At 58.8% G+C, this 23,101-nt stretch overlaps 1 protein-coding gene across 1 annotated transcript in view; it reads left to right on the top strand.

Moving 5' to 3' along the window:
* Positions 1 to 600: 600 nt before the first annotated feature.
* The window catches only part of HSPG2 (heparan sulfate proteoglycan 2), a 194,685-nt gene continuing 172,184 nt past the window's right edge, over positions 601 to 23,101 (top strand). The window contains 1 exon segment of the mRNA XM_073316403.1: positions 601 to 837. Within this exon segment, the coding sequence (XP_073172504.1) occupies positions 772 to 837 (66 nt within the window). The 5' untranslated portion in view covers positions 601 to 771.

The following is a 23,101-nucleotide window of genomic DNA, read 5'->3' as shown; positions in this document are numbered from 1 at the left end:
GGGGACCCTGGGCAGTTTTATCAAGCTGCCCGTGCAGAAAGGGAGTGAGCACCAGAGCTGGCAGGAAGTATGTCCAGTTGTTACGTTAAAGTTGTTCTTTGCCGTGGAGTTTGAGCCTTTGCAGGTCAAGTTTTCACTCTTTTCTCTGGTCACAGGACAGAGGGCTAGAAACCGACTCTTAAAAACCGGAAGGTGAGATCCTCACCAAATCCCAGGACTCCAAGAGCTAGGTATTTAAGAACAAGCACCAAATACAGTGGTACAATGGCAAGAGACGGAAACACTGGATATGGGCCTGGATCTTCCAAAGTGACTAGCGGTTCCGGGTGCCCACCTCAAGACACTTAAAGGGGCCCGATTCTGCGAGAAGGGTCAGCTGGCACCCAGAAGCTGGGAACCTGGCTGTGCTCAGTGGGGCTGTGCAGGGTGAAGTCACTGTTTGCAGGATCAGGCCCTGCTCGGGATGTGCCCCCGTTCCTAGGGACCTGATTGTGACTTCACCCCTGATTTGCCCCGGCCGCGGCTCCTTCCTCCGCCCCCTCCCCGCGCCCAGCTCCCTTCCGGAGTCCGGACTCCAGGCCGCGTTTGGCCGCCAGCCGGCCGGGAGTGAGGAGCCGAGATTCGGAGCGGCGCCGCCGGGACAGGGCAGAGCGCAGGGAAAGTTGCTCGTGGCCGGAGCGGGCGCCCGGCGGCCCAGCCAGACAAAGGGACGGACCCTGTGCGCGGGCCGGTGCCGGGCCGGGATCAGGACGCTGCGCCCCGAGCCGGAACATGGGTCCCCGGCAGCGGCTCCCCGGGGCGCGCTGCTCGCTGCTGCTGCTGGCTGCGCTCCTGCGGGTAAGTCCCGGGGCGAGGGGGACCCCCGCTCCCGTCTGCGCGGAGCCTCTGCCCGGGACTCGGCCCCGAGCCCGGCGGGCGGGCGGAGCTTGGCCCCGGCCTGGGGCCCCTGGCGCTGGAGCCTGGGGGCCGCGGGGGCGGCCCGTGCTCGGCTGGCTCTGTCCCGGGCGCGCTGTGCCGCGGGTGCGGACCGCGCGGGGCTCAGCGGCGGGGCTGGGCTGCGGCCCCTGCTCGGCGGGCGCCGACCCCAGGAGGGCTCCCGGGCGCTCGGACCCTCCTTGGGCGCCAGCTCCGGGCGGGAGCCGGCGGGCCCCGCGCAGCAGCCAGCCCGGGTGCTCGGAGCGGGCGCGGTAAAAATAGCCGCCTTAAAATAAAGGCACCGCCCGGCCGGCGCGGAGCGGGGCGGGAGCGGCTCCCCCGAGAGGCCCTGGGGGCCGGCCGGGGTCCCGGCCCGCGGGGGAGCTGGGGGGAGCCCAGGTTCTGTCTCCCCGCCGCGGGGGGGCTCCGAGCCCGGCGGGCTCGCGGGAGCCCGGAGCCCGGCAGGGACCCGCCTGGCGCGGAGGGGCTGGGCTCTGCCAGGCCGGCTCTGCAGGGCACGGGGCTTTGGGCAGCTCCTGGGTGCACATGGTTTGGGGCGCCAGGGCGGGGGAGCTGGCTGCTGGAGCCTTTCCCCGATCCCTGGGTGCCAAGGGGAAGGCGAAGGCCACTGCCGGGACGGCATCGCAGCAGCGTGTAGTGGGGCTCCCCACCGGCTGTGAGGGGACGGGGCTCCCCCTCCTGCTCACAGCTGGGCAACGATCAAATGTCCCGTACCAGCGGCAGGGAGCAGCCCCTTTCCAGGAGTCTGCTCGGCCCCTCCCGCCTTCCTCTGCCCAGCCAGCCTCCCCCAGGGCAGCCTGGCTGGCCCTGGACAAGCGCTGGCCGCGGTGATTTAGCCCGGGCTAGGTGGGGTACCTTACTGCCAGCTGCTCCCACCTGTAGCAGCCCCTGCAGGGCGTGCGGAGGCTCCTGCTGGGCTTGGCTCCCTCCCGCGATCAGACCAGGGAGCCTGGGCTGGGTGTGTGCTGGGGAAAACGCTGCCGGGCACCCCACGCTGCGTCTCTGAGCTGGCAGAGGCAAGGGGACCCCGGTGATCAGGGTGCCGGGCCGTTGTTCCTTGCACATGGAGCACTGGGGTGCCCTGCATGTTTGAGGGGCAGGAAAGTCAAGTTGGGTGAAAGTTGCCAGGAGTATTTTTGGGCTCTTGGCAAGAGCCAGCTCCCCTTGGTGCCCCCTACTACTCCCACTGGGCCTTGCGCTGGGTAGACACTGCACCCACTCAGCGCCACTGATGCTGTTCAATCCTGACCTGCTGCCTTTCAACTGTCCCAGCCCAGGGCCCCCCCAGCCCTGCTGGTGCCCCTCAGCTATCCCAGCCCTGGCTCCACCAGAAGATCTTCAGTACAGGAGACCTCTGGGGGCTCTGGAGGTTGTTACATAGTCTGCCCTGCCTGCTCTCCACCCACATGGCCTGGGCTCAGGGCTGCGTGGGTAACAATGGACAGCTTTGTGTCTGAGAGTCCGCAGGCTCTGAGAACATGCAGGCGGCTAGAGAGACTCCTCAGCCTTTGCTGGGAGCCTGTTCCTGGAAGGTGATTGCTCAAGCTTGCCCATCTCAGGGGCATGGGGCACCCCCATCCTGGGGGCCCGCCTGCTGCAGCTGGGGGCAGCTTATAGGATGGGTGAAAGGCTGTCGAGCTTGGTGCTGCAGCCCTGGCCATGCGTTGGACACGATACCCGGGGTGGCCTGGCTCTCTGAATGGTCCTGGGGGTGCTGGCAGGGGCTCAAGGGCACAGAAAATGGAGCTGGAGGCAGGTGATGGTGGGCAGAGGCTGCTTGGACCAGGTGGAGCCGTGCATGCTGGGTAGCATGAAGCGGGTAGCTGCATTCTGTTCACGCCCCCTGCCCTGGGCCTGGCTGTCTGAAATTTCACTCACCTGTGACCTCCCCTTGCCTAGGGAAGTAGAGCCTGGCTGCAGCCTGCCTTCTCCCATGTGGGGAGCTGCTCCCACCCGGCCCCAGATTCAGGAGCGACTGATGACTTGCCCCGTCTAGCATGCTCCATTGCAGGCTCCCAACCTCCCTGCATGAGACCGGGTCTCTCCCACCCCATTGCACAGATGGGGAAAGTGAGGCACAGAGTGGGGAGGGGACTTGCTAGTCAGTGGCATAGCTGGAAATAGAACCCAGGTGTCCTGCATCCCAGGCCCTGTTTGGCTGGCCCTGTCCTTGAGCAGCAGCCCACTTCTCTGTCTGTGGGCCACAGGCAGGACTGCGGGGGTGGGGGTGCACTTTCCTGGGGTGCTGGAAGCAGGAGCTGGGCTGGTTGGGGGCTCTGCTGGGCAGCGAGTGTGTAAGTGTGCTGGGACTCTGGGTGGCAGGGTGGAGGGATCCCCAGGGACTTGGGCAGGCTGTGTGTGCTGGGTCTGGAAGGGGAATGATGAGGGGGCTTGCAGGGCGGTTGTGCGAATAGTGCACAAGGCCACCATTCCCTGAGCAGCTGAATGGGAGAGGATCATGTGACAGGCAGATATCTCCCCCCCCCCCCCACCTGCCCAGGCTTGTTCTCAAAGTAGAGGGTCTACGGGGGTGGGATCTGCTCCTCCCTCCCTGGGAAGGGGATGGGGTGGCTGGGTGAGAGGAAGTGCGAGGAGGGGGAGGCAGGATTGTAAACATGGCTCTAAATAGAACATGGATTGAGTGACTCCTCTGTAGTATTTATACAATCCAGGAATCTCTCCCCAGCCCTCTCTTGCAGGGAGCCCAGGCTGTGGGACGGCTCTTGGGACCCCGATCCAGCCATAGCTTAGCAGCCAGAGGGGAGTGTGCAGACCTCCCACCCTGCCCTCGGATGGGACCAGGCAGCAGGCTCGGTGGGACAATCCCTGGGAAGTGTGCTGGCTTCTTCATGAAGCTAAAGCCCAGTCCCTGGAATCTCCTCTAACCTCCAGCCTAGGCCATTGCAGTGGGGAGCTTCCCCACAGAAGAAGGGCTCTGAGCTGCCTGGAGGATCCCTGACTGGAGGTTCCAGTCCTGTGCCCAGGTGCAAACCACCCCATGTTTTCTTGCCCCCCCGTGCCATCCCTTCCCTCGGGGATCTCTCCCTAGCTGGGGTTAGAGAATGTGGGGTTGGTCCTGCCACCGCAGACCCCTCTGAAGACCAGGATAGCCCCACATGCCTGTTCTCTGGAAACCCTGGCTCCCATACCCAGGGTCGCAGCGCAGGGGGCATCCATCCTGTTGGGCGGGACTGCAGAGCCAGGAAAGCTGTCAGGGCGCGGAGCCTTGCAGAGGTGGACATGGCCGCCGGGGGCAGCCGAAAGACTCTGAGGCCTGGCCTAGGCTACAGTTATTATACACTAATTATGTCAGTGTCCACACTGCAGCCTTGCTCCCACCGATGTCAGTGCCCCGCTACACTGACATCATAACTCCATCTCCATGAGAGGAGCAGGGCTCATGTGGGTGTAATTAGGGCCTGTCATTCTTGTCAATTTCACAGCTCCACACAGAGCCATGAAATTGACAAGAAACCGGGGCTCCCCTCTCTACTCTGAGAGCAGAGCAGCCTCGGAAAACCGAGGCTGCTCTCAGCAGGGAGCTCTGTGCCTGGAGCTTGGGCGGCTGATGTGCTCCTGGTGGGAAGCAGGGAGCTGAGAGCCCAGGGGGCAGCTGGGTTCCTGTGGGGGTAGCCAGGCTCCTGGCAGGGAACCAAGAGTCTGGGCTCCCCGACACTGCCCCTCTTCAGTCGGTGGAAGTGCTCCTGGTGTGGACTACGGACAGAAGGAGGGTAGTGTGGACATGATTCACTGCAGTAATTGCTGCGGTGGCTGTAAGTCAAGGGTGTAGACATGCCCTGAGTTACAGTGCCGGAGCCCTGCGGGGGGAGAGCCTGGGCTAAGAGGTGTGCTGAGGTCAGGCTTCCAGCTGGCCCCCCCCTACCCAGCTCCAACAGCTTTAGCTGGGGTATAGTCTCCCTGGGGAGAGGGAGGCTGGGGGAGCCAGGATCTTATTCCCATCAGGTGTCTCCCAAGGACAGCTCCCTCCCCAGAGGCGTTTACTGCCCCCCAGCGCCCTGCCAGACATTGAGATGCTATCCTGCCAGGGGTGGCTTAATGCAGTTCCCAAAGTGACCAGAGGGGGAGCTATAGAGCAGTGCATGGTGCTGCCCCGAGCACATGCCGTCTGCTAGCGTGGGGGGACTGGCTCTGGCTCACTTGATTTTTAACCAGGAGGTGGAAATGCCCTGCAAGCAGCCACTGTGGGTGTCATCCCATAGGCCCCCCAGAGGAGTCTCAACAAGAACCCACAGCCTGGGCTTGCGGAGCCCTGGATCCAGCTTAGTAACTGGAGCCGCTGTGCTAGGTGCTGAAGGGTTCTGAATGGCGGCTCGCCCGTGCGAAGGGTGGCCAGTCCGGAGTCACCGGCAGACGGAGCCGCCCCGTTGGGGGAAAGGGGTTGGGAGCGAAGGTGCCCATCAGGTGGGGGTGGAGTGCGGGAGGAGGTGCCCACTGTGTGTCTCAGTTGTTTGCTAAGTGGCAGAGGCAGCTGTGTGTCCGGGAGGTGCACAAACACACCTCTCTTTGACTGGCCTCCGGGCCTCCCCCTCTCTGCCTGCTCTCCTCTCTTCCTCTGTCTCGTTTGCATTCTCCTTTGCACCACAGACCCAGAATTCTTGGACCAAATTAAAGCTGACAGTGGCTGAGAAATATGCCTGGAACTTGGGCTGTAGGAGCCGAGATGTTTTCCAAATGAGGCAGGTTGTTGGAGCTCTCCCGCTTGCCTTCTCCCTTCTTGTCAATTGCTGCTTTGAGGAGCTGGGGTGAGGCGGGGCCGGGGCTGCGAGTGGCTCAGAAATGCAATGGAAAAGCCAGCAGTAAATCCTGGGGCTTTGTGAGTGCCTGCACCCTGGCTCTGGGCTCCCAGCCTGCTGGGGATGAATGGTCAGCTGCGCTGTCCCACTGCACTGCAGGGACTTCCCCATGCAGATCACTGGGAGAGACAGGTGGGGAGCTGCAGACGGTGATGTCATGGCTGTGGACGGTGATGTCATGTTGCTGATGTCACAATGGGAGGGTAAAGTGGGGCTGCCCTGTTGTTCTGGCCGAGCGATGTAGAAAGCCCTGGCTGTGCGTATCGAGGTGCAGGCCAAGGCAGGCTCCTAACAGCAATGTTGTCCTTGCCCCCCCTCCCCCCCTCAAATGCCCGGCTGCACTCCAGCCCCGCCCCTCCCCCCCCCCCCAGCTCCCTCCTGCACTTGTCCCCTTCCACGTTAGTATTTCTGTTACGGGTAGCGCCTAGGAACCCCATGCAGAGGCCTGGGCCCGGTTGTGCGGGGAGCCGACGGACTAATCGCAAAGCAGACAGCTCCCTCGGCCTCTGTGTTGGGGAGGCCATTGAAGGGAATCCGTGGTCACTGGACACCCACTGGCTCCCCTTCATGGGCACGCAGCACAGGCCACCATCTGCCCTTTTGGTACGCCTGATCCCCGCTGTGCCCATCTGTCAAAGCCTCCATGTATCAGCATGCTTCCCTCCAGGCCCTGTGAGCCACAGCCCAGCAACAGGAATGCCACACACAGCAGGAAAATCAACCTGTCACACCCGTGGCATGGCCAAGTGCCACCAGGCGATCACTGGCATGTGGCGTGCTCTCTCGTTGAAGCTGGGCGGGTTGGGGGTACTGGGTGTCACCAGGCCCAAGCATTCAAACTCATAAGTCCGGTGACTAGCTTAAAAATCATGAGACTTTTTTTATTTAGGTAAATGTAGGGCTTCTCTCTCTTTGCCTTCTGAGCTTCCCATCTGACTGGTCACGTTTTCTCCACCAACGTTCGGGCTAGAAACTCTTTTTTTTAAAATGAAAGCAGAGATTCTCAGATATTCACATGACTCCAGGAGCTGGGGCTTTAAGAGTTACTTCCAGTGCTGTGAGGCTCCCGCTTAAATGGTGAGAGCTGGTGTTCTGGAGTCCCTGGGCGATGCTCTGGAACTACTCCATACGAAGTCAGTCAGGACTCTGGGGGAGCCTCCTCTCTGAGAGCAGACTGCCCTCCAGGGCAAGAAGCTTCCACAGCTTCCACCTTCTTGAGTCTGACCTTGGAGCATTCAGCCTCCCCTTCTCAGACCGTGCGCTTCCCGCAGCGAGTCTGCACAGGGCCCTGCACCCCAATTCCACAGTCAGCCGTGACTTTCAGCGAGTCAGTAAAACAGCAGGTTTATTAGACGACAGGAACATGGTCTAAAACAGAGCTTGTAGGTACAGAGAACAGGATCCCTCAGTCAGGTCTGTCTTGGGGGGCAGGGAGGCCAGAACCCCATCTGGGCCTCCCACCATTTTCCCAGCCAGCTCCAAACTGAAACTCTCCAGCCCCTCCTCTAGCCTTTGTCTCTTTCCTGGGCCAGGAGGCCACCTGATCTCTTTGTTCTCCAACACCTTCAGTTGGCACCTTTGTAGGGGAGGGCCCAGGTCATCAGTTGCCAGGAGACAGGTCGGCCATTCTCTGTCCGGACAGCCTCACGCTGGCCCTCTAGGGCTCTGCAACAATCGCTCACCCTTATCCCACCACCTAGATACTTAAGAAATTCCTAGGGGAAACTGAGGCACCCACCCAGTATTCAGAGAAAACATTAAAAACATTCCCACTTTGCCACAGCTGGTGATGCTAGATGCTGGATTCCCCTCTCACTTGTGTTGGAAGTAAATGGAGAGTAACTCAGAATTTCCATGATGTGAGAGGAGAACCGTGCCCCTGTGAGTTCTCCCTGCACTCTCGTCCCCTGGAGAAATGAGGGTGGGTGTAATCCTACTCATTGCTGCACGCTGAAGCCAGACACCTTCAGACTAGAAATTAGAGCAAATGTTTAAGAGTGAGGGGCCTACTGGCCTGGGTTGTGGGGGATTCTCCAGCATGTGGCCAGTCTTTCTTCGAGCTCTGCGCTGGCTCCGCCAGGAGGTCAGGGCGGGATTACGTGGGGAGGCTTCTCAAGCTTTGCTAGGCAGGAGGTCAGACTCCATCACGCTGGTCCCTTCTGGCCTGATGGCTCAAGCTGCAGAGGTGTGGAGAAGCGAAGAGGGAACTTTGGCCAAGGGGGAATTGAGGGCAAAGGACCCCTAGCATCTGAGCACCAACGGGTGTAAGTAAGATCAGGATTGGACCCTTCGTCCGGCACCGCCAGGAGTCTGATGCCCCTGCTATCCAGCTGTCCAGGTGGGAGCAGACAGCACAGTTATTGAATTAATGTGACCCTGTGACTAGCTGCTGGATGCCCCTCCTGGACCAGGCCAGGTTCTGGGGCTCAGTTACCCCCGCCTGGTGTAAATTCCTCAGCTACAGTGGAGTGGCTCCAGTCTGACCCTATGCCAGGCCGAGCAGAGTCTGGCCCTGGCTGCACAGGGAAGAGGGAAGGTCTGATGTCTTGTGGCTGTGGGTGTGTCCTTGTGGCCAGCCTGCCTGTGTGCAGAGGGACACGTACCCCATGGGCTGTGGGTGGCAGGACTGCCGCAGTGGGATTGGGGGAGGGGCCGGCTCTGACCCTGACCGTTCGCTACGGCCCTGATGCTCCCAGTCCCCCTTCTGTAGTGACCCCTCCCTGCCGGGAGACCCCCGCTCACCCCAGGCAGACCCCTGGACAGCCAGTGTTTAGTTCTTTTCCCAGCTCAGGTCTCAAGCTTTTCTAGGTTGTTGCAATGAAGGAGATGTCATCACAGTGCCCGGAAGCAGTGCCTGTGGGGAAGGGGGCACCCGGGGGGCCAGTGCTTGCCAGCTGGCTTAGCTGGGTCCCTCTGGGGCCCCCCATTCCCATCCCGAGAGAGGCCCTGCTTCCCTATGCCTGTGGCAAGCTCTGAGCCCACAGAGCGCCATCACCTCTGTGCCCCACGGCTGTCCCTTGACTGACAGTGGGGGCCTCCTCCCTCCTGAGAGGGAAGGGCCAGCGATGGAGACGGGATCCCTGCTCGGGGGGCTGAGGAGAGAGTCCTGTTTGCCGTGGAAACCGGAGAGGGGCCAGACTCCTAAAGGAGCTGGGGGGGGGGGGGGCGTGTAGGAGGGCTGGTGCCTGTGGAAGATGTGGGGGGGTGAGCTGTGGGCTCGGAGGTTAAGCTGGGGCTCCCAGGTGTGTGGAGCTGCTTAGTTGCCACCCCTCCAGCCTTGCTGGCTGGCGCCTCCTGTGGGCTGCAAGCATGTGTGAAGAGCGTTTCATGTCCGCCCCCGGTCCCCACCTTTCGCCCCTCCATCCTGAGGCCCCCGTGCGGGAAGGGGTCACGGCTCCTTCCTGGCTGGGGGGCCAGGGAAAAGTCAGGGGAGGAATGTTTGGTGGGCAGGCGAGCTGTGTCAAAGCTTGCCATTCACCTTGCTGAGCGGGGTGTGAACACGGGGTGGGGGGGTGTCAGAAATCGGAGCAGGCGGCAGGGTTTCAGGGGCTTTTGCTGGGGCTGTGGCAGCCTGCATGCGGGGCTCTCTGGGCTGAGGAATCCATGGTGTGGAGCCTGCGGCTGGGCTGGGGGAATGAGCACCACATGCAGAAAGGCATTTGTGTGCCACCACGGCTATCCTGCACCAGCAGCTGCCACGCTGGGCCAGCCCAAGGGCAGTAGCATGGCCGTGCAGGCAGAGAGGGAATCTGTACAGTTGTGGGGGAGCTCGTGGGCTGCCCCAGAGGGGGCCATGTCTTGCTGTGGATTCTTCTTCTCAGTGGCACATGGAGCTGTCTGAGCCCAGTGCAGTCGCTGCGTTTACCATCTGATTGTTCCAACGTACAGCTAGAACAGGGATGCCCGGGGAATACGAGGCTCCAGGGGTCCCGTGCTTGGGTCAGGCTGGAAGCACAGGGCCCAGTGGTAGCTCCCACCAGTGCCATGTGGCCTAGGACGCAGCCTGGGAGCTGGATCTTGGAGCATGGTTTGGAGACTCAGCTCCGCCCTTGCTAAGAGAATGCTCAGTGCTCCTGCTTTCCTCATTAACCCCCAGCCCTGCAGTGCTCAGACTGGGAGCTGGGGGTGGCTGCTGCTGCGGAGGAGGGGGTTGGGGACCTGATTCCATCTCTGTTCGTGAGAATCCATCCAGCACACCTGCTGCCTCCCTTGGGGCATGGCCACGAGAGCTGGGCACCGTGATTTTTGGTGACTTGGGATAGAACATTTGTCCTCTAGGGCGAAGGGCAGGGCAGAAGGGAAACACCTTTGGAGGCCCCACTGCTGTACCCAGCCGAGCGCTGCACCTCTGCCCTGGTGCAGGCTCTGTGCAAAGGCTTGTTTGTGAGGCAACCAGGATTCTGTCTGGCTTTTGCTTTGTATACCAAAGGCAAGAGACCCAGTGCTTGTGAGCAAACCGCATGTAAGGACCTGGAGTGCAATGGAAGTGAGACTCTCATGGGGAGAGCACAGGCCTCAGTCCCCCGGGGCTATGATAAAAGGTTCCTTGAACCAATTAACCCTGTGGCATGTCTGTATTCCTGACTGTGTGAGAGATTCATGCCCCTTCAGTAGCGCCTCCTACTGGCCAGCTCAGGAGAGGCGCTGCAAGCTGCTGCAGCCTGCTTTGGCCAGGGGAAATGGGTGGTCCTGGAGGTGTTGTGTTCCTGGCTATGGAATGAGCCAGGAGCTATGCAGAGGGGGCTCATTGTGCAGGCTGGAGGGGGCTTGGCAGAACTGACTTGGCTTTAGTAGTTTTGACAGATAATATCCATGTTTGCTGCCAAACAGGTTTTCTAACTTCCGCAGGCGCAGGCAAGTTATGGGGCATCAGGCAAGTTACGGGGCATCAGGCAGTTACTTGCTGACGGGCCTTGAGATGCATGAAGTTAAAACTGCTAAAACACATCAGTATTGCCTGTGGAAACAGATAAAGTAAATAGCCTTAGATCAAACTCTAGCTCCCTGGCTGCACTCTTCTTCCTTTGCCTCTCTGAGACATTTGCGTAAGATCAATGGGAACATTCCCCTTGTATGTGTGGTGAAACTCGGGTGACCAGATGTCCCGATATTCAGGGCTTTGTCTAATATAGACGCCTATTACCCCCCGCTCCCTGTCCCGATTTCTCACGCTTGCTATCTAGCCACGCTGGGTGAAACCGACATTTACCAACACTCACCAATGATAATCTAATCCTTCCCAGACTGCACGCGCGGGACAGGCCATGTGGGCTGGCTGGGTGTGCCTGGGGTGGGCTGAGGGATGCGTGTGTCTAGGCATCTCTAGCTGAACTGGGAGCTCAGGGCTTGGTGGGGCCTGAATCATAATCATAGAATATCAGGGCTGGAAGAGACCTCAGGAAGTCGTCTAGTCCAACCCCCTGCTCAAAGCAGGACCAATCCCCAACTAAATCATCCCAGCCAGGGCTTTGTCAAGCCTGACCTTAAAAACCTCAAAGGAAGGAGATTCCACCATCTCCTTAGGTAACGCATTCCAGTGTTTCACCACCCTCCTAGTGAAAAAGTTTTTCCTAATATCCAACCTAAACCTCCCCCACTGCAACTTGAGACTATTACTCCTTGTTCTGTCATCAGCTACTACTGAGAACAGTCTAGAGCCATCCTCTTTGGAACCCCTTTTCAGGTAGTTGAAAGCAGCTATCAAATCCCCCCTCATTCTTCTCTTCCGCAGACTAAACAATCCCAGCTCCCTCAGCCTCTCCTCATAAGTCATGTGTTCCAGTCCCCTCATCATTTTTGTTGCCCTCCGCTGGACTCTTTCCAATTTATCCACATCCTTCTTGTAGTGTGGGGCCCAAAAGTGGACACAGTACTCCAGATGAGGCCTCACCAATGTTGAATAGAGGGGAATGATCACGTCCCTCGATCTGCTGGCAATGCCCCTACTTATACATCCCAAAATGCCTGGTGCTGTATGGCGCTCCCCAGCCCCAGAGCTGTCTGCTTTGCCCTCCCCTCCTCATCTTTCCTCCCCTCCTGCCGCTGCTTTGATGTTGCTCCTGATGCCAAGGCAGGCAGGCAGCTACCTCTGGCCCTGGGAGGCAGTGGTGGCTTTCTCAGCCGGCTGCACTCCCATCTCCCCCACCCTGAGTCATGGTGACACCCATGAGAGGTCCTTGGCAAAGGCTGGTGAATCTAGAGCTGGTTTGTGAGAGAAGCGATAGCAGCTGTGGCCTCGGGGGTGTGGTGAGTTTGTCAAGCCTGGGCTGAGCTCTGCACACACGCTGCTTCCTGGCTCAGAACCACCAAGGCCTGGAAGCTATCTAGCACCTGCTTCAGAGCAAACCTGGATGGACTTAGGGCTCATACCTGCCTGCCCCAGGACCCCCTCAATCAGCCAGGGGTCTGAGCCTGCCCTTCTCCTGGGATAATGCACATACCGGGTATTTCTGTGGCCTCTTGCAGAGCTTTGTGAAGGAGCCCTCATTGCCCTGCTGACAGCCACTTGCTGGGAAGAGAACCCTGGAGTCCTGGCACCCAGTCCCCTGCTCTGACCACTAGATGCCACTGCTTTCCCAGAGCTGGGAAGAGAACCCAGGAGTCTTGCCTCACAGCTCTCTGCTCTAGCTGCCCTTCGGGGTGGGGGATGGGCCCGTGCGATGGGTGTTTTGTGCAGCTGTTGGAGTCCATGCAGGATCCTCCAACCTTGCTAGGCCGTGTTCCTGGTCACAGAGTTAACGATAAAATCAACTCCCGCTGCTGCTGTCTCTATGGGCATTTCCTTCCAGGTCACACAGATTTCCAGGGAGGACCTCTCCCATGCAGCCCCGTGGCCATGGTCTGATCTGGGTTCCTCTTCTCTCTTCGGCACATGGACTCTGCCAACTCTTCAGCCAGCACCTGGCTCTGCTTGATCCCTGCACCCATGACCCTTGCCCCTGGGTGGCTCTTCCCAGCACCTCTCTGGGCCACACGGTGGGTTTAAGCCCACAGAGCCATGGTCACCGGGCAGCCTGTGTGCCCTCCTTCCAGCCTTCCTCACCCCTGCATACATGGGCGGCTTATCCTCCCTCCCCTCCCAGCATCCTTTGTGCCTCTCCGAAGGCCTCTCTGGGGCAGGGCGCCCATTGGCTGGTGGGATGCGGTTGCAAGTGTCGGAGCAGGTGTGTTAGTGGGGAGGGAGGGATGGCACTGCCCAGCTCCCCAGAGAGTGGTTGGAGACCTCTGCCAGCTTCAGGCCCCCGGGCAGACTGAGCAGGGCTGGGGGAGTCTGAAGCTGTTTGTGATGCAAACTTGTGAGGCCGATAGAGGGGTGGGGGTAGCTTGGCAGCCAGCGGGAGTCCCGGGGCTGCGAGTCACCCGAGCAATGTGCCTAACTCGTCCAAAGGAGTCGCTGCAGAGCAGCACCAGCCCCTGCCCCCACCTCGCCTTCAGAGCCGGCAAGCGGAGTCGTGCCAGAGCCTCCTTCCCTGCACAGGGCTCCCCCCTGGTCCTTGGCCAGATCCGCCCTTACTGGGCCCCGTTTCCACGGGGAGCCTGGCCTGGTCTTCTAGGACTCCAGGGTTCTTTTTAGCTTCCCCATCTCCAAGAGCAGCTAGAGTGGGGCCCAGAAGTCAGGACTCCTGGGTTCTTGTCCCGGCTCCGGGGGTGAGTGTGATTGCGGGTAGATCAGGGTGTTCTGGGAGTCAGGACACCTGGATTCTTGTCCCGGCTCCGGGGGTGAGTGTGATTGCGGGTAGATCAGGGTGTTCTGGGAGTCAGGACACCTGGGTTCTTGTCCCGGCTCTGGGGGTGAGTGTGACTGCGGGTAGATCAGGGTGTTCTGGGAGTCAGGACACCTGGGTTCTTGTCCTGGCTCTGGGGGTGAGTGTGATTGCGGGGTAGAGCAGGGTGGTCTGGGAGTCAGGACACCTGGGTTCTTGTCCTGGCTCCGGGGGGTGAGTGTGATTGCGGGGTAGATCAGGGTGTTCTGGGAGTCAGGACACCTGGGTTCTTGTCCCGGCTCCGGGGGGTGAGTGTGATTGCGGGGTAGAGCAGGGTGGTCCGGGAGTCAGGACTCCTGGGTTCTTGTCCCGGCTTCGGGGGGTGAGTGTGATTGCGGGGTAGATCAGGGTGTTCTGGGAGTCAGGACACCTGGGTTCTTGTCCCGGCTCCGGGGGGTGAGTGTGATTGCGGGGTAAAGCAGGGTGGTCCGGGAGTCAGGACTTGGGTTCTCTTCCCACCCTGGAATGTTTAAATTCAAAGGGTCTAATCCTGCTCCGGCTGAATTCGATGGGGCTTTTGTCACTGACTGCAGGGTGAGTAGGAGCAGGTTCCCCGCAGACTGCTGTGGAGTGTCCCCCTCAGGCCGCTGCAGCATGCAGTGCGAGCCCCTCCTCTGACGGATGCCCAGGTGCTGGACTGTTTCTTTTGGTAATGTTAGGGGCTTCCCCCTTCTTTCTCTGCAGCGGCTGCTATTCCGAGTGAGGGCAGAGAAGGAGCTGTGGATAAATTAGGTAATGTTGACCTGGGAGGAATGTGCTAAGCATTGGGCCAAAGCCTGAGGCAGAGAATAGCCTCCTGGGCAGCTGAGAGGGAGCCATGCCGTGGCAGGGCGGAAGGAGCACACCGGAGCGGGGGGAGCTAGCAGGGAGCTAGGGCTGATCGCTCTGGCCTTGGGGAGGGCTTGGCCTGCTCTCTGAGCCTGACGGCTGTCCTGGGGGTCCTGGGCTGAGTGCTCTGAGCTGCCGTGGGTCCAGGGCGGGGGTTGAGTTCTGCTCATGCAGGGCTGTTGGGGCTGGTTCTCAGTGCTGCCCTGTGGAGGTCTGGGTTGAGGCCCAGCAGCTGGGAGAGCTAGTCACTTAGGGCCGATGGGGATAGGGGTGGGGGTGGGTGGGTGCTCCATGGCACCCCCCCCCAGCTGGCTGAGGCCCAGTGCCAGGGGACTTGTCTGGGTAGCTTTTCGTAGCATTTGTGCTGGATGATGGAGGACTCCTGCTGGCCCCCCTGCTGCCAAAGAGACTTTGCAGGGCAGAGACTGGCTCGGGGTGTGCCTGGGATGTGAGGGCACCATGCGCCCTGTGTTACCCACAGACTCTGTATGGCCCAAGGCGGGATGCCGTGAGGTTCCCTGAAGCCAGAGGGGGCCTGGCCTGACCCTGGTGGAGAGGGGCAGGGGAGCTAAATAGGCACCGTGGTCTGTCAGCCTGTCTGTCAGACTGTCTGCTGAGCTGTCAGTGGGGCCAGGCTGGTGTATGACTTGGGGCAAGGGGCCCTCTCCCTCTAGGCTGGTTTCCCTTTGCTCCATCCCATCCTGTCTCTGAAGCCACATGATGATCCCTGTCCATGCTGGGGGCCAGGTCAGAAGAAGGCTCCCCCTCCCCCCAGGTTGCCCATGTTGCCCTTCCATGCCTGTGTCACGTGGGTTGGTGCATCACACGGACAGCCTGGTGTGCAGATTCCAGCCCGAGTTAGTTCCACTCTGTGGGTGAGTCCCACGTTGCTCCTGCCTTGGACCCAGCCCTGGGCTGGCGTCAAAAGCCTCTGACTCATGCCTCTAGGGAACTGGCCAGTCCAGCTGGACAGCGCTTTCCAGCTCCCAGAGTTTTTGCCTTTTCCCCCTATTGTTTCACTGTCACTAAGGAGATTTGATAACACAATCCTGCCCCTTTGCTGGCGCCTGCTGTCCAGGGGTCTCCAAGCACTACACAGACAAGAGTGACTCGCTCCCCCCAGAGGGGGTGATGGGGAACTGTCACCCCCCATTTCACACCTGGGGAAGCTGAGGCCCAGGGTTGCACAGCAGGTTCGACACAGATCCTGGGACGAGGACTCAGGAGTCCTGATTCCCATGGTTGTGCCTTAACCATGACCTCATGCTGAAAAGCCCTTCTCTCCCCGCTGATGCCAGCTGGACCCGGAGACTAGCCCTGAATAAAGGAGAAGGGGCTGGGCCAGGCTCCTGGGCAGTGAAGTCTCTCTGCTCCAGCGCAGATCGGCTGAGAGGAGTGGCTGGGCGGGGCCCTGCTCCCTGGTGCCCTGTGGGGACTGAGCAAAATCCATGGAGCAGAGTCAAGGGAGCCATTGGGATATTGGACAGTTATAAAGCTTCATGCCGTGCAAATGTGGCAGTTGGGGCTGGGGTGGGAAGAGCCGGACATGTGATACTGCTGGATCTCTCGCTATTGGCCTGACCTCTCGGTACTGTACGGAGAGGAGGCCCATGGCCCCCACCCTGCTGCTGTGAAATGCTGCTCTCATATTGCCAGGGCTGAACAAACACTGCAAAGCCTCCTTTCAGCAAAGCAGCGAAGTGCGTGCATCTGGCCATCCCTCTTCAGCCGAGTGCCGAAGCACACGCGTCCCCTAAAGCGAACCGTCGGGGCTGGTCAGAAGAGAGGCCCGCTGCTGCTCTGGACCTGGCAGAACAGACCTTCAGCTGCAGCGGGTCCGTGGGGAGCTTGTGGGATGAGCGACGGCAGTGTTAGGAGGCAGCCAGAGATGGGCAGAGGTTCAGAACTCTTTTGGAGACTCCTGCTTGATGCCATTGCTAAGTCCGAGCTAGGACCTACTGTTGCCGAGTGGGCTGCGCTGATCAGAAACAATACAGCAGCCATATCAATCCCCACACACAGCGACGCGAAAGGCACAGGAAGGCTGCAGAGTCGAGCACTCCAGAGTTAAAAACGCCAGGACTAAGCTTGTCTATGCAACCCTAATTTGGTCCCCTTGTACGTATGTAGTCTGTCTGTAATGCCGTGACCGTGCTGTGTTCTCCACAGCGCCCCTGGCCCCGTGCACAGGACACACAGCGCTCCCTGAACGAGCAGCTAGGCAATACTTCATTTTATCCTCATTGTTCCGCGTGTGGCCCCAGGCCTCATTTACTGCAAATTTATTTCCTCCTGGGCTTTTCTGTGGCTCTCATCGCAGTATTTATTCTCTGAGTGCTTCCCAAGCAGTAAGGAATGGATGTCAATGACATTATTTTCCAGCACCGTGAGGGGTGGGGGGGTGTTGCGATCCCTGTTTTGCAGACGGGGAATGGAGGCACAGAGAGATCAAGGTCAAAAGCAGGGGTGCTACAGACCAGCTGTAGTGCACAGCTGTGGTTCATCCCCAGGGCAGGTCTCTGAGCACTAACTGAGGCAGTGGTGCTGGGGAAAACTAGTATGTGATCGAGTTATGGGCCTTGCGCCCCAGGAGGGCAAAGGGCAGAGGAAGCTTGACTTTGCAGCCTTAATAGCCTTGTCACATGGTCTGTTTGGCTGTGATCAGTAGAATAATGGTTTGCAGCTGGAATTTTATGAACATTTGAGGAGCACATAGAAGACTTGGGCAAAACACTGGCTGATAAAGCAAGGCCCTGGGCTTTCCTTGGGGTAGACAGTCATTAAGAAGAAAAGTAAATAAATTAATAAATATAAATGAAAAACAAAAGCCACAGAAAATATGCAGCCAGGAAGATTCTGGAGTGTTTTCCTGGATGTGCTTTCATGTGCAGGTGTTCTTTCCTCCCCTAACTCCCGGCCCTGCAAAGTTGGCCTGGAAAGGGGCTATCCAGCAGAAATCTTTCCAGCTCATTCATCACCACAGATAAAGATTCTGGGCTCTAAGCTGGGCTGGCCATTGTGGTCACTATATTGGGGTTGGGAAGGAATTGTCCCTAGGTCAGATCGGCAGAGACCCTGGGGTGTTTCACCTTCCTCTGCAGCAGGGGGCTGGGCCACTTGCTGGTTTGAATAGAGTAAATGGTGGATCCTCTGTCTTGCTCAGCCAAAGCTTAGGGGCCCATTTCAGGAGTGGATGGGTGAGGTTCTGTGGCCTGTGATGTGCAGGGAGTCAGACTAGGTGATCATGATGGTCCCTTTTGGCCTTAAAGTCTGATGCCAGAGTGAGTCCGACTTCCACGGGCTGTCCCCGGGCTGGGCTGGCTCAGTGAATGTTGCATTGGAACCCTCCGGCCCGGTGCCGAGACCCCGGGGAAGGCCCTGAGGAGCAGATCTGCTGGGTGAGATGTGGCCGGCTCTGCTCTCTAATATAGACACCATCTGGCCTGAGCAAGATGCATGCATGTGGCAGCAGCTGTGTGGGGCAGGGGTATTTGGGGGTGCGGGGGGAAGGACTCCACTGCACTCCTGAGTTTAAGTTTCACCCTCCTCCTGCCCCAGCATAAGTTACGTGTTCCCCTGATTCAGCCACTTCTCCGAGCAGCACCCGTCGTCTGGGGTGGGTATACCTGGGCGCTGGCAGCCCCACCCTGTGCCCAAGGCCCTCGTGGAAGAGAAGGTCCCCGCTGTGTCTCTGCTAGTCCTGTCCGGGTGTCTCTGCCCAGCACCAGTCCCACCCCTCTTCTCTCTTCCCTCGTTTGCCCCTGAAAGGGAGATTAGGGTTTGTTGTGACTGGGGTCAGTGGGCACTTTGCCCATTCCCTGAGCACTGGTATCTAGGTGCCAAGTATTTGCTGTCTGCACTTAGCTAAGCCCTGGGCCTTGGCCCTGGGCCCAGGAGAACAGGCCACGTCTGGCATCCTCTGATAGCAGAAGAGATGATATCTCATCTTTGCCGTGCGCCTCTGCTGAGCACTTGAGGCCTGATCCTGGCAAGTGCTGAGTGCCTTCCTCTGGGTGCTCAGCACCCTGAACTGCTGGCTTTCACAGCAGCAGTAGGCCAGGCTGACAGGACTTAGCTGGTCTCGTTGTGTGTCGATGGCCATTCCCACCAGTGCTGCCAAGCTACTGTAGGAAACAGGGAAGGAAACACCTGTAACGTTGCTGAAATCCGCTGGCCTTGGAGAACAATGAGCGAGAGGTTGCTAGGGCTTGGAGTTCGTTGGTTTGCTTGGGAGTGGAATGGCTATTAATAAAGGCACGGGTCTATTTCTGGTTGAGCCAGGCTGCAAGGCCACTCATTTAGTTCTTGTCTACTGAATGTGTTTGGAACGTCAGTGTAGACTAGTGCGTGAGCCAGAGAGGTGCTGTAGCCCCCAGGACCTCAGAGGTACTAAATCGCATTGAAATCCATGGGAGCGAGGTGCCGAAATACACAAAGCAGCCAAAGGAAGGAGCATTGCCCATTATAGAGATGGGGAACTGAGACTCAGAGAAATCAGAGCCAGGAACTGAACCCTGCTGTCCTGATCCCAGTCTAGTCACAGGGTCCTCCGTTCCAGCAGTGACTCATCGCTCAGCCAAGCCTATAATAAAGAGATGTATTGAAGAAAAGGCTGTTTCCACTGCTGAATCCTGCCCAGCCTCTGTGCACCACCCTTCACGTTCGCTAGGTCGGTGGGATTCCAGACCCAGGGAGCTGAGAGGTGTTTGTAAATGGACGGGCACCCACCCTGTGCTGAAAATCTAGCCACGGGTTCTGGTGCTTAAATGGGAGCTGTGCTCTCATGGCAACCTAGGCTGTTTACTCCATTTTGTTAACAGCTATTGAAGAATCATTGGCCAGTGAAGGCTGACAGGGTGAAAGAGCTGGCTGTAAATCTTAGTGCGATTCCACATCAAATAACATCCCCTTGCTGGGTGGGAAGATCCCTCCCGTGGTGTGACCTGCCAGTAAAATGTGAGTGGGAAGGGAACATTAGAGCTGTCTTCATTCCCTCATAACTACCTCAGATATTGTCCTTTCTGGGGTGAAATTTTGCCCAAGCTGGCCCCATCCAAAGGTGAACTGCTTCAGAAAGTTTGGAGCAAATCCACCCAGTCAATTACCAGTCACACAAGTGCATGTGCATGTTAGAGGATCAGGCCTCTGCAAGGAGGTGAGGCTTTGATAGGGTGGAAGGGACTGGGCTGGCAAATGAAAAAAGAGCCCAAACTGGAATGCTGCACGTGGGTACTTTTTCATTTGTATTTTCAATTGCTGGCAGCTTTATTTTCATTTTTAGCAGCACATTTCTCCAGGGTGAAATCTGGAGCGTGTTTAATGAACTAACCCACTTTTCAGTCACTAAAAAGAAAGGCTCCTTTTAAAACAGGCCGTGGGTTCCTGCTTGTGTAACACAGGGGACGGGCCTTGGCTTAGATGGTGATTCCCAGACTTTTGGGGGGATTAAGGGGCATGATGTCATTTCAGTAGGACTTGGAGGAGTCAGGGGCCAGGTGCTGCAGAGATACATGATGGGAGATAGTCCCTGTCCGCAGAGAGCTCCAAGTCTCAATAGAGAGGCAAGGCTGAGGTGTGGAAGAGAAATATGGGCAAATGCTGCTGGGAGTAGGGGTCTGAGAGGGGAAGTGACTTTCCCAAGATGAATGGCCAAGCTGGAGAAGAATTCAGGTGTCCCCCTCCCAGTCTGGTGCCATGTCTCCTAGGCCACACTGGGCAGCGAGCCCTGTCCCATGCCGTCAGGAGCTTCTCATTGATCTCAGCAGCAGCTGGGTCAGGTCCCTAGGCCACAGCTGTGTCACTGGTGGGGCAGTCAGGCTCTCCTGGGCGGCTTTGAGGCAGAAAGCTGGCCTGGTTGAGGCTCCTGCAGTGCTGCGAGGGCAGCGCCAGGCCAGGTGCGGACAGGATGTTCCCTGGGCGAGGACGCGAGATTCCAAGGTGGAACTGGGGGAACTAAAGAAACGTGCTGTTTCCGGTAACCTGAGTCGGAATGAGGCAGCTTTCCCCTTGAGGCCCCTCCTCTCTGCACTCCCAGCTCTGCCCTGGCAGCCCCCCTGCCGGCCCCATGACAGGTGCGAGAGTGATCGCTGGAGCAGGCAGCTCCGATTCCCTGCCCAGGGTCCGTGCTGCCAAGTCCTGGCGGAGGGCGGGCTGGCTGATTCCCTGCAGCACCCTGCTTGCTAATGCTCCAGCCGGGGACTGACCCTGGGGGAGCCGAGCACCCACAAACTCCCATTGGCTTGAGTGGAAGCAGGCCCAGACCTGGTAACTTCAGCAGCAGGTGCTGAGCCCCGTGCAGGGTCAGGCCTGACTGTAGCCGGCAGGATCCTGCTGCCTGTTCCCCTTCTCTCTGCCACTTGCCAGGTCAGCCAGCCCAGCGTGTGGGGCAGGCGCGGGAGGTGGTGTTTGCCCTACAGCTCAGGTCTGCGCAGCACTAGGGGGTTAACAGCCAGCAGCCTCTTGGGGAGAGTGAGCCCACAGCTCAGCATGAGGGGCAGGGTGATGAGGGTGCGACCGCGCCCACCCTGCTCTTTACTTAGGAGCAAACAGCGTTTGGGGCCAGGCAGAGGTGCTGATCCTCGGGGTCAGTGCTGCTGAGTGCGATCCCGCAGACCTCAGCCATGATGCTGCTGCTGGGCGGTGGGGGCCATGAGGGGTGCTATTGGGTGGGGGGGCAGTGAGGGGTGCTGCTGAGTGGTGGGCGGCTGTGAGGGGCCCCTGCTGCTGTGGGGGGGAATGGTGAGGGGGCGCTGCTGGGTTGGAGGGGGCCATGAGGGGTGCTGCTGCTGTGCAAGGGACCTTTGGGCTCCTGATAGTTCGCCCTTTGCTGTCTCAGTCACCGGCTCTCCCTCTTGAGCCAGGATTTCGGTGGTTCCTGGCCAGCTCCCTCCACCCGCTCCCTGGCTTCAGGCCTGGCTGGGAGGCCCGGCTGTGGCTAGCCCTGCACAGGGTGGGTGGGACCCAGGCCTCTGCCGTCTCTGGGTTCGGCTCAGGCAGGACATCTGCAGCGTGGCACCCGGGGGAGGGGTGGGTAATTCCTTCCTCAGGGTGGGCTCCCGTACCCTGGATCCCCCCTCCCCTCTGCCGAGAGCGCTGGATCCATAAAGGGCCGTGTGTGTCTGAGGCTGGCTCCTCTTGCCTTGGGGGACTGGAGCAGAGGCCCAGGGGCCTGCTCCAATGAGGCAGCTGCTTGGTGCTTTCTCAGAGTCAGTTTTGGGGTCTGTCTTTGGGCCCTTATCAGCCTTGGCCCTGCCCCTGCTCACAGCACCCCTGGCCAGGGAAATGGGCAAGCCAGTTTTGGGGTGATGGGCTCCTGAGAGCTGGGCTCTTGGCTCTGCAAGGGCCTCTCCCTGCAGCTGGACAAGATGGAGTTAATTCTCTCTAAGCTGCCCCAGGCTTACCCCCACCCCCCACCTGTATCTCCCCCATTCCCAGTGGCCAGGAGCAGTTTCCCCTGCTGTGATTTCAGCCCCTCACTTCTCCTGATGAGGGAGGTTAACTGACCCCGGGGCTATTTATAATCTGGCCCTGCTGTGGGCTGGGATCCGAGCAGAGGCAACGGGCTGAGAGGGGTCGACTGCCTCCCAGCTTAGAGGAGAGACTTCTAATGCAGTGGTCTCCAAACTTTTTTGATTGTGCACCCCATCAGTAAACATTTTTTGAGCACGCACCCCCAATATATGTATATTTATTTATGTATAAATTATAGACATGTACTACTGTACTAATATATTGTGTAAATTATAAAACACACACAAAAACAGAAATTAAAAAATGATGAGATAAAGATGAAATAAACAATATTTTTACAATAATTTTTTATTTTATTAACGGTACAAAAAACCTTTGTGCTCTCACTAAAAACATTATTATTAATAGTAATATTTTTAGTGAGAGCAATGTGATTGAACACGCTTTATTATTTTTGACTGGTTTCAGAGTAACAGCCGTGTTAGTCTGTATTCGCAAAAAGAACAGGAGGACTTGTGGCACCTTAGAGACTAACCAATTTATTTGAGCATGAGCTTTCGTGAGCTACAGCTCACTTCATCGGATGCATTTCCACTGAATGCATCCGAGGAAGTGAGCTGTAGCTCACGAAAGCTCATGCTCAAATAAATTGGTTAGTCTCTAAGGTGCCACAAGTCCTCCTGTTCTTTTTATTATTTTTGAAACTCTTGGTTTAACACTTTGTGATACAGCGGGTGCTCAGGGTGGGGTGCGGGGTCTGGGAGGGAGTTAGGGTGCGGGAGGGCACTCAGGATGGGGGTGCGGGAGGAGGCTCAGGGCTGGGGCAGGCAGGAGGTGCAGAGCACTTACCTGGGGCAGCTGGCCTGCAGCTCCGAAGCCCCATTCGGATGCGGCCCTGCGAGCACGGGCCGGAGGACTCAGGGCTGCCCCCGCCGCCCTTTTCTTCCTCCGGCGGTGCTCCTCCTGCCGTGCCCCCCAATCGATCATCTTGCGCACCCCCTGAGGCGTGCACACCCCACTTTGGAGACCACTGTTCTAATGTAACCCTTGGTGCTGCTGGAATTTACTCAGTCAGGGGCCCGGCCACCCGTGCTGACCCCAGTAGCCCTATGCAGCACTGGGGGGCACTGTGATGCAGGGAGCAGGGTGGGGGGCTCTGCAGGGGGCGCTCTCCCCTGCCGCCAGTGCTGACCCCAGTAGCCCTATGCAGCACTGGGGGGCACTGTGATGCAGGGAGCAGGGTGGGGGGCTCTGCAGGGGGCGCTCTCCCCTGCCGCCAGTGCTGACCCC

Source organism: Lepidochelys kempii, chromosome 18, assembly GCF_965140265.1.
Source record: "Lepidochelys kempii isolate rLepKem1 chromosome 18, rLepKem1.hap2, whole genome shotgun sequence".
Classification (NCBI taxonomy): Eukaryota; Metazoa; Chordata; order Testudines; family Cheloniidae; genus Lepidochelys; species Lepidochelys kempii.
Note: the sequence above shows the minus strand (reverse complement) of the source record. Positions and strands in the feature narration are given on the sequence as shown.